Source organism: Opisthorchis viverrini (assembly GCF_000715545.1).
Source record: "Opisthorchis viverrini unplaced genomic scaffold opera_v5_64, whole genome shotgun sequence".
NCBI lineage: Eukaryota > Metazoa > Platyhelminthes > Trematoda > Opisthorchiida > Opisthorchiidae > Opisthorchis > Opisthorchis viverrini.
Genome location: NW_008751720.1, coordinates 529230 through 547055, shown reverse-complemented (window position 1 = coordinate 547055; position 17826 = coordinate 529230). Strand labels below are relative to the sequence as shown.

Below are 17826 nucleotides of genomic sequence, written 5' to 3'. Positions count from 1 at the left end.
ACAACGGTCCGGTTGTAAATTCTGTCTGGACGAGTAGTGGACTTTACACACTTTTTGAAGGGAGAATACAGTCAGCCTAGAAAACCGACCAATCATGCTTTTTGTTCTGAGTTGAACACATCAGATGTGTGCAGCAAGAGTGAGCACGTCAATACTTGTTGGTCACTGTAACACCTTGCAACCATCAACCGAGTTTTAGCATAGAAGTATGAACTGGCATTATTATCAATACCCAATCCAAAGCCGTTTTGAACTGGTGCATTTCGTTTTCTCGGGTTCAAAAACGCTGCTGATGCGCATGCCTTCTGAACAAGACTGAGGGTCAGCCGACGATGAGCTTTGTACTCGAGGAGCCAAAGCTAACAGTTGAGAGTGGGGTCTCAGTAAACTGCACATACTATCAATGGTTAACGGTAGATAGGAATGAGACGACAATAAGACTACAGTAGTATGGTGGGCGCAAGATTGAGGGTCGGCCGACTAAGGGCATTGTACTCAAGGAGCCAGTTGAAAGTGGGGTCTCTGTAGAATGAACATACTAATAATGGTTAACGGTAGATAAGAATGAGGCGACAATAAGACTACAGTAGTGTGGTGGAGTTGTCACTTGTTGTTACAAGTGAACTACCAAATGGTATATTTGGACAGGATAACGGCAACCTAGAATAGAAAGGAAAAACTCACAGTCAAAACAAAATTTCCCTGCTCATCTACTAAAGGTGTGATAAGGCAATTTATCAGGATTTTGGAGTAGAACCACAGGACCTGGTCGTGAAAAGTTGAAAAAGGTATTATAAAGTGGTTCTACACTTTTTTCTCCTCTCACCTTTCGTCCTTTTAGCTAACCTAATCTGGAGTTTCGCGTTCGTTTTCAAGTGGCGCTTGTCACCTCCGGGGAGAAAATTCATTTCATTCTGTGGGTCAGATGTGAAGTTCATGTCGCTGGGTGATTAGCACTCATATTTTCTACCTCCTCCGCGTTGTAACCCTCATCAAATATCTAGACGACCCCTGTTGTGCATTAAAACATCTCTCAAAAGCCCTATCAGTCACACTAAATGCAGTCGATCTGCCTTTCTGATCACGTTTTGTAGAAGAACTGATTCTAAGGGTTCTGGAATCGACCGCTTTGGGTAACTGCAGTCTGAGTACACACAAACCCAACCGGGATAATATATATTCTCATCTCCTACTCCCTTCACTCAGATACCAGTGTAGTTAAAAAATTGCATTGTGACACACGTGTAATTTTTATCATCTCCGTCAGGTTTCTACGCTGCAATGCCACGTGACTTCTTGCTTGTCATTGGGAATGAACTGATTGAGGCAACCATGACCTGGCGATCGAGATATTTTGAATACTTGGCCTATCGACCACTATTACTGGAATACTGGAAGCAGGGTGCCAAATGGACTGTAGCTCCGAAGCCAACGGACTTCGATGCCATCATAAACAAGGTTGGTGTTTTCCGAAATTTGTGTGCCTCCCTCTGTTCTGGGATGCCTTTAAGGCCAAACTGGACTTGACCGTTTACCGGAAGGCATTTTGTTGGTCTCTTATCTGGAGGCGGGTCATTACAGGAAGGGTTCGTACAACGGGCTTGCTGAAGGCGAATTCAGGGGAACAAGTGACAAACAGTAAAACAATCTCAGGAGATCAGACGACCAGACTTTTACTACTGGTCAAATTTCTTAGCAGTTTCGTTACGTGCACATAAAAGAGAAATCAATCTCCTGAAATAACACTACTCGGACACCCGATGGAAAAGTTTGAGCTGCATTCTTCAGAAGAAAGTTTCAGTGAGTATGTAAATGACTGTGCACCTTTACGACAAAACAATTCGCCTGATGTTCACCCTGCACAAAGCTGAATTCAGTGGTTGTGTTATGCCGCGGGAAACAATGGAAATCGTTAACCAAGGCGGCACGCAATCGGTCGCACCCAGCCTACCCAGTGAGCACCACTTAGGACCAACACGTGTTGGACCACTTTCCAGAATGAGCCGCGTTCCGCCTCCGTGAGTAAGTAGCATCTTTCAGCCCAGAAGAAAGACAAAACTCTTTCACAGCCTAATTAGACAACACCACGATTTTGGATTCTTTAGTGTTCAGTTTTGGATATGTTCCGCCATGCCCCATAAATATATCCTAGTGACACTGCAAGAAGGCTGAGTGCAGCTCATGCATACCGCGTTCACTCCAAACAGCATGTCCACCCAAGAACAGCACAATGCGGGCGAAAAATCGATTACGCTCCGAGGGACAGAAGAGACCCGAGAGCAGTGACTTCATCAGAACAACCACGGGGTCACCCAATTCCCAAACTAAACAAACTACTTTGGTAAATGCAGCGTATTCTGGTCTGCTGATGTTGCCCGGCAACACAAACGCCAAAGAGAATCACAACCAGCGCAGTGTCTTATTTTACGAACTTACTTAGCTTCATGCTACAGACGACTAATGCAGAGAGGTAGGGGCGCTGTGTGTAGCGGAAAATAAATCGAAGTTATCAGCTGAGGGCTGAACACGCGGTTCCACTTCAATGACAACTACTACCACATAGCCAGGGGCTCACTTGTGGGTCTTTGGAAAAACTCAAACAATGCGAACTACTACGACGCGTACCAAAAGTGTTCTAGTCTAACAAATGTATGCACAATGGACTTGGTGGAGAAAGAAACAACTAAGATACAATTCTCCTTCGCTTCGATGCTTTCTTTACTGAAGCTTTCTTTACTACAGAACAGACATTGCGCGATCGACTCCTCTGCCTTTAGACACTGTAGTCTGACCAACACAATGGCATTCTTCCAAGGGGCATATTCTCTGGGAAAAACCAAGCTGAACAATTTACAAAGTCACGCGGTTTTTTTCTAGAGACATTTTGTAAAATGACCAACTGCCCTGAACGGTTTGTAACATGCGACGGACAGAACACTGTGGAAATACTGATACCCGATATAACTGAACACCATTAGCATATTTCATTGATTCCCTTCATCGGAGACCTACTGGTAACCAAAAGTCTGATTGAATCAGTGAAGCACAGAGTTCAGTGCCACAAAACTTTCTCGGTATTACCTCTTTGTCATGGGAAATTGGCTTATTTATCAGCAGAACTGCGTATGTGGGGCCGCTGAAGCAGACCCTTTTGTCCAACGCTTGTCTAAACGGACCACAGAACCCACCCTACGTGTCTCATCCTGGCGAGCAGTAGTTACGTTAAGAGCCTGCCTCAACTTTTTTAACGGATACGGGAAACACAGTCATCCGTACTACAGCGTTTTCATTCGTTTACACGGTAGACCAAATAAACGGTCCAAACCCATGGCTGAACTCACTATCATTAGACTTCTCGTCACCACATCTTGTAACTGGATAAAGGACGTTTAGTCCTTCCTACGGAACTACTTTGGTGCCCAGTGCATACACACCAAACCATAGCCCAACTAGTAAGTCGTTTGTGGTAGGGGACTTGGACTGTATAGCATTCCTCGACGTCTTTCACTTCCATTACCATTTGGTTAGGTTTTGTTTTGTTTAAAACTATACATCATCTGTACCAACCTAGCATCTGCGTGAATCAGCACAAGGTCACACCGTAGATACCTGCTGGGTCGTTTTTTAGGGAAATTTGATGACATCTTGCGCAAAGTGAGTGTTGACCCACACGGATAACAAAAGTCCTCAAATGTTACGGAGATCCAACTCTGAGTTGTGAAACTATGCCATGAAAAGCAGACAGCTTTTGGGGGACTAAATCATGGACTGTTTTGATGATCGTCATGTTAGGAGAACTGTCTGACGCACCAAAAAATATTTTACCGCATCCTTGTGGAATTTCATTTCACTGAGTGGTGGATTTGCGTAAAGCGGATAAGAGTTGCATGTTCGGACAGTTTCCTTTACTGTGGAAAGAACCTATGCTGAGGTTCCCGATGCGGAACCTTGAGTCACGCTTAGGTTTGACGATGCCGAGTAGCAAAACGAAGAATCGGGTTCGAATATCTACGACAAACCCTAAGTGTTCACCTTTGTGGCGCCAAGTGCGCAAGTCTGTCATAAGCCGTCGTAGAGCGGTACCAAGGTCCGCACATCAGACAACAGTGAGTGGAGTGTTGGCTCGCTAGTGTGGATTGCGGTTGTCACTTCCTAGGCCAGTCTCCTGTTCTGATTGGCGGTGCGATAACGCGAATATCACGGCCGGACGAGCAGGCCCAGCAGACGAGGCACGAACATGCATGGTTTGGTCACACACACTTGATGGCTTCCTAGTTTCGGATGCGACGGCATTCGCAGCAAGGTGAATGGCGGGTACGAGGGAGCAGAACAAACCGTGTGCGGGTGGAGTAAGCAAATGAACGGGGGACCTATCATGATATCAGGTTAGATTCCATAATCTACTTGGCTTGATGTAGAAACGCCCTATACAAAAACTCGCATGAAATCTGATTGTAAGGCCAATTTTTCTGTGTCCCTGATACAGGAAGTTGTCAAGAAGCTGGACAGCGGCGTATCAGACAAATCGAATATAGGCTTCATCACCACTGAGTCCGAACCGTGTTTCGATGCGGCTGACTTCACACGAGCCGGACGTGATATCTTTTGTCAGCGCAGTCAGGTATGTTTCCATTGATATTTTGCATACTGACGTATCCTCAAGGTCATGTTTCGCATTCCTAATCGTATCTGGTGGTAAGCAGAGCTATTTTTTCAGGGCATGACAACTTTCTAGCAGCCATGAGGAAACTGATTGTCGTGTTTGAAGTGTTCTTTCAGTGAGATGTCAATTTTATGTACACTAGTATCATGTAACCCGTGGCAAATACGAACTACAAAGTTTTTAATCACGACTGACTATCCAAATTCACATCGCTTGCTTGAATAACCCTCCTCATGTACACACACGTATTCTCGTGAGCTGGGATCGAAAGGGAAAAGCAACATGTCCGAGTTTCGATCTTATATGAGCTCATCAGTACTGTATATCTCTGGCCGTGCTGAGGATTGAGGTCCGAAAACTTGACTTGCAAGGCGAGTGTGTGATCACTAGTACATCGGCACAAGTTGAACTTAGCTGATTTATAAGTTTGAGCAAGCAATTTGAGCGGTTCTAAATTGCGTCTAAACTGGGCAAAATCAAGCTCTTGGTCGACCCCTACCTGTCTTTATTACTAGCACAAATTCAATGTTGTGCATGATTCATACTTATCAGGTTCGCCATGAAGGTTTAGAAAATTTCGAAAAAAAAACAACACTTGACTGGTTGCATTTTTGATAGATACTCGCGCAGGCGCACCGTGTGCGGCACCATGACCAACAATGGAAGCTGTCGAAATGACGGATACTTGACCGATATCCCTAGATCAGATTGGTGTGTCTCACGCCAACCACAACCTACTTTCATTGCCAATCTCTCGAACAACAAAAGCATGATCCCAAATCACATATATTCCTTATGGAATTCTATTAAACTCATCCACTACGTATCTGAACTAGGATTCGTACATTCTTTTTAGTAGTCTCATTGTAATGCAATTGTTACGGGAATGGACGCTCACCATGACCTTTGTTGAATCTGAAGCCTACGTTGCTAGATTTCCGAAGCATACATACTGCGTATAAACCACCGTCTCAAGTGTTTGCAAACATCACTGGGTTTCCATCACATAGTTTGTTTGTGAAAAGGTACTCTTTCCTTAGAACTCTCACCCACAGTGTTGAAATAGAAGCGACGATAATTTGTTATCACCTTGTGGCTCTGGATGAAGGTTCGATCTACTTCACGCTCGAAAAATGAATGTCCCTCTGTGTCTTTGCATAGGAAGTAAGTTGGTTCTCGATGGGAGAAATGCAAATGAGTAATAGGTATTCAAGGATATGTACTGAACCTGTAAAGACGTCGAAGAGGCTAAAGTGGGTGGTAGCACGATTCTTGGAAAAGTGGTTGATTTGTCAAACGATAAGAATTTGAAGAGATTATCCAACATTTGCAGGGACTCTACTGGCGGCTAACCAAAATATGCGCTTGCAAGTCAAACGATAGACTGATCAAACATTGAAAATGGATCGAATTTTGAACTTTGGATTTTATCCTGGTCAGTTAATGCCAAAAATCGACCCCAGCTATAAAGCGGTACGCAAGTAACAAATCTCTGTGGAGATTTCAACCAACAGCTCCCCAAAGTTCAAACGCTTTCTCAAACGCCAGCGGATATCGGATCATCAGTGTGTCTGATGGTTTACTTAGACAGAATGAATCCCTGATCATTTTCAAGCAACCAACTCACTTCACTTGATTCGACTACTTTGCAGAAATTAATTGCCTCCGATGAGTCTGTAAGATCCGGGCGGTTGTGAATCTCGCAGGACGATTGCGGCTAATAGATTATACGCAGTTCGTAGCCAGTAGTCAATAGGAGCAGACAGACATGGGGCAGCAGATGATATATTGAGGACTGACAGGAACTGGTTCTACAGACAAACGGATTAGTAAGCATCATGAATTAAGCAAACGTACAGTCAATAATGACACAATCAGCAGGAGCGGAAAATAGTCACGAACGAATCAGGGATTTCTAGAAGCAACAACAAGTAAGCACTAAACGATGTACAGACATACATATACGGGCAGTCTGACAGTGTGAGTTGGCCGTATAGAGATAACGGTGCAGGAATCAGTACGTTTAGGATGTGAGGGACTGCCTTTCGGTTGGCGACGCGACGCGGTGGTTCGTGTCACGTGACAAGTCGGATTGCGCTGTTTCGTCGTCCGTTTAAAACAAACCTCGCCAAATGCTTTTTGGCAGATGTGGAACATGGGTAATACACCCCGGTTGTCAAATTGCTGTAGTGGATGGCTCGTTCGCCTACCGGGTCCGATACCCGGTCGGTCCGCTCTTAAGTCGGAGCGGACGCTCGAAAATAGGTACACTGGAGAGGAACTTGCAAGCACTGACAGATGGGCAATAAATATTGACATCAGTTATTGAAGAATAAGCAGACCTTGGGTAGGAACGAAATGGGGGCGAAAAACGAGCAGCAAGAAAACGAGACGGTGTCATAATAAACAGCTGTAAGTCATGTTACTCATGAGTAGTCAGAAAACAAGGAAAGTTACCCTTGTCCACCTTTGATTCAAAAGGCGAATCAACAAAGTCTGTAGTGAGATGCAGTTCACTTCAGTTCACATGCTACCGCTTCAAAAGGGGACTATGACATCAAAATATTAGGGTTTTTTATCTGAGCATTAAACTAGCCAATTATGTCTAGTTTGGTACAATTTGATGAAAATTCCATCTACATCTTGAGGTTAGAGACTGCAGGGATTAGTCTGTCAGTATTCATACGACGGGCAAGTTATCACACAAAGAGTCATTGCGCCAGACTAGAAGAATCTGCCCAGGACTGCAAAACAGGCGGAACAAAATTAATCCAGCGAATATCACTCACTTTCAGCCACTTTGAATTACTGATGACTAGAAAACAATCTATAAAAGAGAATAGTTTCGGGCAACGCTAATTCTCAGAGGGAGAAATACCGTTGGCGGATTACTGGTCTCAGGGATGACGAAGGAGAACTGGTAGGGAACTCTCTTGCCCCGTCTTCATAGCTTAAGACGCAACCATTATATTAGGATGCATTAGTTTCATGGTAAGTATATTTTTAGCGTAGGACTGATAAAGCTCATCACAATTATGTAGTCGCATAGGAATCGAAGTTGTTCTCAAGACATTCAAAGTTTTCTGAACAATATTTATCGTATACTGTACGTGTTTTTCTGACCACCAATGTCGAAATCCTCAGGTGTCCTAAGGTGTTAACTTCCCAGTAGACACACATATTGAAGGGGGCCTTGATAACCAGTGGAAACTAGATCCAACCTTACACGCTTAAATCCTGCAACACCGTACAACCCCGCTAATGAGACTTCATTATACAATCAGCCATCACTGCTAAAATACATATTTCTGATAGCCAGTCACACGTGCTTCACTTGACACTGATATTTCGGTTTGCCCCACGAGCTCGAGGCAGCTCGGTACGTAGAGCGCGAATTTAATGACCGGAATGTCGGTGGTTCGAACCCAACTTCTGCATCTCGACCTCTCTAGGCTTGGGCAACCTGGCAGTACCTCAGCCCTCGTACTTCCTTCGGGTAGCATAGCAGTTAGGCATCTGGACGGTGTCACAGATGAACGATTACTCACCGCCTCCTCGCTACAGCTACACTTTCACAAACACACTCATTTGCATGTCAGTTTGGTTTTCACGGGTGATTCCTCTGAAACTCAGCTGAGTGTGACTCATGAGCCAAGCACATGAAATGGGATGTTCCACAGCAAATTTGATTCTCCTTTAACTAGGGATATTATTATTTGTTTCTTTTTTATAAGTGGCTGATCACTGGGCACACACATCGAAATTACAGATGTATTTGTGGAAATCGCTGGGTTTTGGATATCTGTTTGATTCTCGTTGAAATGAAGCAATGGTGTGTATTTGTCATTTGTCCCTTATTGGCTGTAAGGACTACAGAGTGGCGACTGGGAGTGGAAGATTAAATGACTGTTCAGCCGTACGTTTGGAGCGCACTCCGTAAGGCTGAATAAATGTCGACCATGCCGCACTTTCAGTGGGTTTATCCCACATAATAAAAAGGGAAGAAAACGGAATAAACTGTAGATCCCACTGATGTGGTTCTATCCCACATAATAAAAACGGAATAAAACGGAATAAACTGTAGATCCCACTGATCCCAACTTTTCGTGACCGCACTTTGGTTTTGTTCAAGTAAACTACTGTCGAATAATAAGTAGCACGAATTGTTTTCTCATGACCCTCCTTCAGCCTTCGGGTCTACACTGCCGATATCATGCACTGTCCCAATAGGGGAGAAATAAAGGCATTTCACGCGGTAGAGAATATTCCTGTCTGTTCTCCCTTCTCGGTAACAGGTAACAAATCTTGCCGGGATCGAATGGGTCAGACGGCACGTAGAACCTCTTGGAATAAGGGTTCATCAGCTTACTTTCACCGATCCACGTCCGATGCACATTGATGCCACATTTGTATTTGCCAAACCAGGGATTGCCATACAGAATCCAGATCGTCCGTGTGATCAGACTGAACTCATCAAGGCAGCTGGATGGGATGTCATAAACGCTCCAACCCCAAATGTACCAAAGAGTAAATCACGAGTATATTGTTTCATAATTCTCCAGTTATCTTAGAGTTATATTGGAGTGAACGATATTTTTGCATAATTTTATCAATTAGAAGCAGCGTTTCCGCATATTCTATGCCAGAGGCTTCGTTTTGTCACGTCTAAATATTTGAGAAGCCTGCTCAGAAGCCAACAAACTGTGCCTTTTTATGTTTTCTGTATTTTATGAAAACTTTATGGTTCATTTCTCGCCACATTGCTTCATATTTCTAGCTCACTTACGTCACCTCCGAAACCCGGTTTTTCAGCCCGACTGACTTACTCATTCCGTCTAAAAATATTGGAATTCCGGATAAAGTTGTAAAACACCTCTTTCGTTAATAGGACATTTAAAATAAATCGGAAAATGCCATAACGGCGAACACGCAATCGCATCTCAGAGGGGACGAAAATTTAGATCTTGCTAGACAGCGAATAGCTCTTTGCAAATTAGGTGAAAAGGTGAACCAAGTATTTATATTAAAAACTTTGGTTTCATCATACAAAAAGTAAAAACTGACTGATTACACAGTTGGTAAATCCTTGGTAAGGAAACCGATGGAATTTTCACCGAGGTTAACTTAAACTCCTTGACAAACCACACTGTTCAAAGGGTTACTGAAAACTTTCCGAAATCGCACAGCAGCTTCCACCTCTTTTTGCCTAATCAGGTAGAAAGAGTCTCCGAGTTTCCGTAAATTTTGTGTTCTTCTTGAGTACCAAATTTTACGCAACCGGCAAAAGGCAAGCGACTTGGCAGCTGAATGCGCTTAATGAGTTACACTGACTTTGCTGCCGTGAACAACTCTGGTGAAGTTTAGGTGAGACACACGCCATATTTATCGATCAATATTCTGTCTTCTTGGCCTGTCTGAATATTTTTCGTTCACCGGACCTTATTATTTTCACTAGTTATTTTCACAAGTCTTACCTCCGTCTTAACTGTGAAGTGGTCTGTCCTGGTTTGAGTGAATCACTGAATCTGGATGACATTCGCGAACTTTGACAACAATGAGCATAACGTGACGAAGCAGAATACGATCAAAACTGGCCAGAACGGAGCGCTATACACCGTATTTGATGGCTGGTGGCTTTGAAGTTCACCTTAACAAGAGTGAACATCAAGTCTATGTTTGCCTAATGCGAGTAATAGTGACTAGCGAGGTTTCATATCAAAACTGGCTCATCTACAGCTCCTCGCTTCAGACACGTGACTCATTATTTTCGGACTGTTGAAGCAACAACATGAAAGTATAAAAAAGTGGAATTAAATGGCAAACAGAGCGATGTTCAGTAAAACCGAATGGAAATACCAGTTTTCACTTCCTTGCCAAAGCCTGAGAACGGTGCGTGCAAAGCCCGCAACGAATCGGTCGAAGATTCTTCAGAAGGGAGTCGTAAGGTTGCTGATGACCACATCAAATCAGACATGCCAAGGAGAAGGTTCCGTTTTTCACAGCAGTTCTCATCCCAGATGAACTGGGGTGAGAAGATTACCAAACCCTTTGGACATATGAATGTAAATAAGCCGTGTTCAATGAGGGGAAGAAGCGAAATCCAGTTAGCCCGGTGGTTTGTCACAATATTGGTTTGGCCTCATGTCTATTCCGTCATAAGTTAAAGGGGAATATCACCAGGGCAGAGCTACCTGACAATGTCGGACACTGAATCCACATCAAAACAATCGATCGCCACATACCCTTCAGGAATGCTCCTGGGAAAGAAGTCTCAAGGAGACCGTTTGTTGAACTGACCGGCCGTTGATCCCAGCATCAACATCCATTGGAAATTGCGCGATGAAACAACGAATGCTCGACGAAGCATCGGGTAATTCGGACAAAGAATTCGACCAGCCCCACAAGCCTTGTGATACGCCCATATGATATGAGTTCCAGCTCACTACCTCTGAGAAAGAGCAATGTGTTTCATACCAAATTCAAAATGACTCATACCAACGAGTGAGCAAAGAATAACTTGGCAGAAGCAAATTTATGATAGTTCAGAAAGTCGGTGTGCTGTCAGCGCAATCTCCCTCCCACGAAATAGTCCTAGTGCTTCTCTCCCTAATTGGTTGCAGACAATCCGATATTATTTTTCATGCCGTTGGATTCTTTTCATGCTGTTTAAGTAGATAAACGGTTATGTGGATGATTCTGATGTATGTAGTACGCATACACCAGACCTATTTGCTTTTTTTTCGATTACTTAGCTTTCCTCCAACTACCCACTACCCTGGTTGTGCCGGGGTAAGAACTCAGTGTTTCCACACCGATGCGAGTTTGGTCAAATTAGCTTCCAGGGCTTGGTTATATGACACTAATGTCTTTCTACGTAGGTGCAGAACCCAATGAAGAGAAAGTGTGAGGAACAGGGGAGCATGAATAGGAGCAAATCAAGTGAAATCACTTGAACACTGACGAACAAGGCGTTTTCCCAGTTTGACGAGTAATTCGCCTTGGTTTTACTTCACACAATGGTGGACGATATTTCGCCATGTCTGTATTTTCAATCCTGAACGTTTGCTTGGATTCCGTTCTTGTCTAGCATAAGACAACCCCTCGCTAAAGTTGGAAGCTCTAAGTCGATTACGAGTAATGGTATACAAAAATAACAACCAACCACAACAACGGGGAGTAGATTTTAGCCTTACTTTTCCAGTTGTGACTGCAGGTTCCGGTCATCGATTCAGTTCTCCGCAGAAAACATGTGCCGGAGTATCTATGTCCTCCTCTTCACTGGATCAGTTATGCACTGTCTGTGGCGTGGAGACACTTTTACACCATTAGTTGAGCTAACTAGGACTTCCAAAATGTGACCAAACCGATGAGGACCACTCAGTGATACAGTTTGTTTTGGTAGGAATGTTGAACTACATACAGTACTCTCATGGCAAGCCGTACCAAGCACGAACCCAATCATTTCCACACACAGCTTTGAGAAAAGCAAAAGAAACGTGACCTTAAAAGCGAAAACGAATCGCTGTTCAAGATGCGACTCCATTAATTGACTTCATCAACGAATTCTCTCTTCGTCCAAAAAACTATCACCAATCAAAACGTAACATTTTCTTCGCAGTTGCGTTGATATTGCATTGACGTTTCTCACTTTACTTTTCTCTACTTTGGTACTCGTACCGACGTCTGGGCTCGAGAAAATGAACCCAAAATTTAAAAAAAAATACATCATTCTTTTGGAATTTTCTAGTAAGCATTCTTAATTTGGCGCAAATTCTACGTTTGCATACGCCCACAAATTTATTTCGCAAAAACTGGGGCGATTTGGTACGGTAGTTCAGGATAAAATCAGTGAGGAACTGGCATATAAATGGAAATATGTCTGTCCCCACACCATAGAATATGTTTCTACCCGGTAGTCAGATATAACAAAATCACTGTGAAAACTTGTCGTTATCAATTTGCATGCGAAAACTGAAAGACCTGGAATTCGTCAGCCAATTTGCGTGACTTGTATATCATGATGGTAAACAAAAAACGGCGCCAAGATCAGAAATTCTAGAATCAATCTTGCGCAAACTTTTAGATGGAAGCCGACACCGGTAGGCCCGCTTCAAGGAAAGTCATCGAAATGTATTCGTGTCGAAAGGGGTCTAGGGTAGTGGTTTTAATGACAGTTTGCTCTTGGGCATTGAGAAACGTGATCTCACCTCCTGTGACTGCGACAAATTTCCCGTATGGCCCCATTTATGTGGGAGAACGGCCTTATTATTGCGCGCACAAGTGCAGAATGGGCACTTGTTAGGCAGGTATCACATCACCATGGCAATTAAGGTCATCTTGACAAAACATATTCGGATACTCATACCGACATTTTGAGAGTAAGCCTCTTATCTTTCTTAACTTTGTTTCACATAGATCCCACTGCCAGTAGGTGTTTGGCGAAGGCATTTTTGCTTATCTTAGTTAAAATACTGATGAAACCGGGATGTTTAGGCTCTTTTCGTCCCGGGCTCTATCAAATGCACATAAGTTTTGATAAAGTTTTGATGAGCATTAACTAGATATTTCATTTGATATACTCCACAAGGCCCAGGTTACGGATGGTGGTAAAACATCACAGTTTTTTATTCATTGGGCTGTAGAGTTTTGGGATACTATGCTTCCATCAGCTGGAGCTGTAGTTGCGAGTTTTTCGGTCCGTACCAATCTGCAGAGCACATCAAAGTCGTTTCTACTGTCTGATGTGTGTTTTCAAAGCTTGAAGCTGCTTTATGTCTTCATCAACGGAGCATCGCATTCACAGATAATCATGATGATCACCGCCAGTCAGTTTACGGGCACCTGCGTTAAGTAGTCTACACATCAGTTCGCAACTCTGTCCACATGGGTCAAATCTTGATATACTTCGTGTGCAGATGATGCGCTGGAGGTTTAATTAGTCAGAAGATTCTAGTGGTGAAAGCGGATTGATATTCTTGATGCTACTCTCCCACAGTAAAGTAGTTTTCAGAGAGGTAACTCTGAAATCAAGTTAGAAAAGTAACTGCACCAATAAATGTAGGAAACTGCTGTAAAAGGATGCTGTGAAAAAAAAACAAAGAATTGTAAGTCCGGGCCTCAGCGATGTACCATAGGCTGGTAAAAATAGAGACTAGTTTTCTTCAAAATAGTCTTACCGTTACATCATGCATTCAGAAAAAGAACAGGTAAATTGAGGAATCATTTGATGCGTTTTTCCGTCCCTGTTGGACTAAAGGTGGTGCGCTTTGAGAACAAATGGATACAGCACATCACAGCAAGCAAACTTCGAAGGTCTGATCTGAGTAGAAGTAAAGAATCTGTGACAAGGTGCCACAGAGAATGATTTAGTCTCACCAAGAGACAGTTGCTTGGAAGGTCTAAAATAACCTAGAACGATACGTGAGACTTATAGTTTCAATACGTTTCTTGTATAACATCACTTTTATGCGAAACTGTTGGGGGGCTATATGAGCGACATTCTTCTCCTATAATAAGTTTGTAGTTAGAGTGTAAAAGCTGGACAACCAATCTGTCTCTCCTATCTCTTTCTTCTACGTCCAGCTCACCCTTACTGGCTTGGTTCACCTTGGCTCTCAATGAATGTCCTCATGCTGGATCCAGAACGTGTACTCGTTGAGAAAGGAGAGACTGCCATACACGAGATGTACCGCCGCATAGGAATCACACCCATTCCGGTAGCTCTGCGCCATGCCAACTCGATCGGTGGAAGTTTCCATTGTTGGACTTCGGATATCAGACGGAGGGGGAAACTTGAGTCATACTTCGACTGGTCTAAAGCTGGCTGTCCTTAGACTCACGACAACAAGGTCGCTGAAAGATTTCGTTATTGTGCTAGGACAGTTTCTTTTCAAACTAGACAATAGTGACTTGTAAAGTACCCATACTCAAAGTATTGCTACCCTCATAGGTAAAATGAAGAAAATACACTGCTTATCTCTTTTCAATTACACTTATTCTGAATGGTTGATTCACTCGGATGATGTGTGTCGAACAGGACGCTCCTGAAACCACTCAGGATTACCTCATACATTTGAGAATAAATAGTGAGATTCGTCTGTTGGTGACCTACACTATTCAGCTTTTCAATCCTTCAAGCGCACCAAACTATCAGCTGACTTTTCGAGGTACTGGCAGCCAGATATGTAATTTCGACTACCCGCATTTTCATGAGCTATCACAACTACGTTAGATCTACATTTCCAGGGGGCATGTGTGTGACCAACGCCCATTGATGGAGGAAAATTATGGTCCTTTGTTGGAGAAGTTAAAGAAGCCACAAACTGGAGACTTCTAATTTGGTTTAAAGAACCTTCTGTAACCCAGGAGCTACTCATGAAGCCTTTGGTAAAAGCATAGAAAATGTAAAGTCAGGAGTTACATTGAAAGTCTGTAATTTTTGACGCTCTGTCTTGGCAAACTTCACTTTGCTCCTCAGTACTTGTGGAGAGTCAGGAGTTACACTGAAAGTGCGTACTTTTTAACGTTCTGTCTTGGTAGACTTCACTTTGCTCCTCAGTACTTGTGGAGTAGTGGGAGCCAACCAGGCTCATCAACAAGGCATGCATATGCATCTGCCCAAGAGCCAATCAGGCTTATCAACAAGGCATGCATATGCATCTGCCCAGATATGCTGGATCAGTTTCATCAACCAAACACTGGCGAGCGGTTTAAGCAGTTAACATTTATGCGACTCGTTCACCCGTTCAGCACGTTGTACTACTGCTCTTTTGTTAAGTATCTGTTTATTCAACTCCCAACGAATCCCTGTTTTACAAACATTCCATTAAAATTCTATTCAGTATGCATGCCTACATTGTGCTTGCCCAGAAGTCGATACAATGCAGTTTAAATACCAAGAGGTCGTTCCTCATCAGAACTATTGTTCTTCGTACGTACATATGTCAGATGCGGACGCACCTACAACACCACACTGGTCTATCAACTATGGAACTCTATGTTGTCATTACACGCATCTTGATCTATGGTCAACGGGATCTAAAAGCAAAAAAAAGAAGGGTGGGTTATCCGGACTCATCCGAGTTTTGACGGTTTTCGCCGAATGCAGCTAGGTTCACTTTAATCCAGTCTTTCATTAACTGATAATTCATAGGAGTTGCGACAACAAATGTTGGTATTTACCAACAACGTTACTTGCGACGTTTGTGTTTCCGAAGCCGATATTGCAACCGATTATGTTGATGCCTGATGAGCTTCAAGATGCAGAGTTCTCAACAACCTTACGAGTGATATGCCCCATCCAGAACACACGCTGTGGTATCCCGGATATCATACCAACTGCAGCATGAGCTGGCCTTTGGGCGGCACGCTTATTTGAAGATTCAGCTGGGCTGAGTCACACCAAAACCAAATTAGTGAACAGCTGAATGTATTTTCCTATTCTTTGTCACTGCGTGATCCATTACTGGCCGCGTGACCAGGCGACGTTTGTGTCTCGAATTTCACCGCTAGGACCAGCCTGCACAAGCATTCACGCATAAATAAGCAGGTATTAAGTTCTCATTCGAAATCCTCGTTCGTGAAACTGACATCGATTTCTTTAACCTGAGACACAGAAGTTAGACAGAGTCGAGATTGTGCCCGTTCAATCGAGGTGTTTGAGTCAACAGACTCGGACGCTGACTGTGAGCTCAACAGTGTATAATCATGTGTATTTCCAAAAATCACAAGTATTTCCAAAGCTTGCTGAGTGTTTTCAAGCCTCATAATGAATGCAACAACATTTCTGTCTGAAGCCTGAGTGGGTTGAGTCACGTGTGGAAAGTCTGTGCGGATATGACGATGATAAAGAGTTCTTAACTCATCAAATTACGGCCTATATAATGTAGGCTACAGAAGGTCATGCTCGTGAGTTTAAAGAAAGTACCATAGAGTTGACTCTATGATTTCAGCTATATCCGAAAGTGGGGTTGTCCTGTTACGGGTGGAATTGTGCCTGACCCTTGTAGCAGTGAAGGACAACCTGAACTTCGGGCAATCCACAGCTTGCTTAGTTGATTCATTTTATGCGTCTCCTTCGAATAGCTTATAACTGCCAGCATGGTGAAGGATTTTGAGCGCATGGTTTGGTGGAAGCACGAATGACGGATGATCTAAGCATACATTTCATAACATGTGTACGGTTATTTTACTTACCTTAGGAGACACATTACTGTTTCATATAGGTCTTAGAATTCCTTTTCCAAAGGCCTATATGTGTGGCCGTTGTAGTAGCGTAATCTCTTTGAAACACCTACGGACAGTACTCCTTGACTAGGAACACGGCTATGTCTTCTACGTTTGGTATAGGCATTCATTAAAGTCGTGTGACTCACGCATGATGTTGCTTGCTTGCAAGTAATTTAGCACACAAAAGCAGCCTCTCTGATCACAGCTTGATTAGTCAAACCCTGTTACCCAAACCGGCAAATGGACGCTTGGTAAAACATATAGGCAGTTAGTCGGGAATCGAGACTGACATCGAGACTGACAACTCTCAGGAATGACATTCCTCGATCTACCCTTCGGTGTCCAATATGTGTGTTGGGCATGCATGCATCCATGTAGGCAGAAGACGATAGCCTTACCGAGTGTTGACAGGCTTGACCAGTTGTTTGCCCGGCCTGAGTAACACGATCAAAAACGTTAGGCTTAGCAACCGTCGGTCGCTACCGTCGTTTGTGCCAGCGCCATCCTCAAACGAGCTTATAAGGCCTTAGATGGATGGCTAATCCAAGTAGACGATGGCTGTGAGGCCGACTGCATCAACCAAAACCTAGTTGACATGGCACTTTTGGTTTTCCTTCACAAACTGTCTGCATCGATGAGTCGTGTAAATTGTGCTGACACGAATGAGTTTGAAATCTAGACAAAAGAATACAAGGAATACAACAATTAAACCGCCACATTGAATGTCATGCAGTTTAAAACACGATATGTCTTCGCGCAGCATGTTCATTTTAAAAAGCCTACCCAGGTTTCTTCAAAACTGAAGTCCATCCAGTATGTGTGTGGGCATGCATGCATCCATGTAGGCAGAAGACGATAGCCTTACCGAGTGTTGACAGGCTTGACCAGTTGTTTGCCCGGCCTGAGTAACACGATCAAAAACGTTAGGCTTAGCA

General features: G+C 43.4%; 1 protein-coding gene across 1 annotated transcript in view; it reads left to right on the top strand.

Moving 5' to 3' along the window:
- Positions 1-14942, top strand: part of T265_04080 (hypothetical protein) — a gene marked incomplete at both ends in the record, with an annotated part of 38496 nt that extends 23554 nt beyond the window's left edge. The window contains 4 exons of the mRNA XM_009168726.1: positions 1268-1458; positions 4487-4621; positions 8959-9190; positions 14246-14942. Of these exons, the coding sequence (XP_009166990.1) occupies positions 1268-1458; positions 4487-4621; positions 8959-9190; positions 14246-14496 (809 nt within the window). The remainder of the gene's footprint in view (positions 1-1267; positions 1459-4486; positions 4622-8958; positions 9191-14245) is intronic.
- Positions 14943-17826: the final 2884 nt, after the last annotated feature.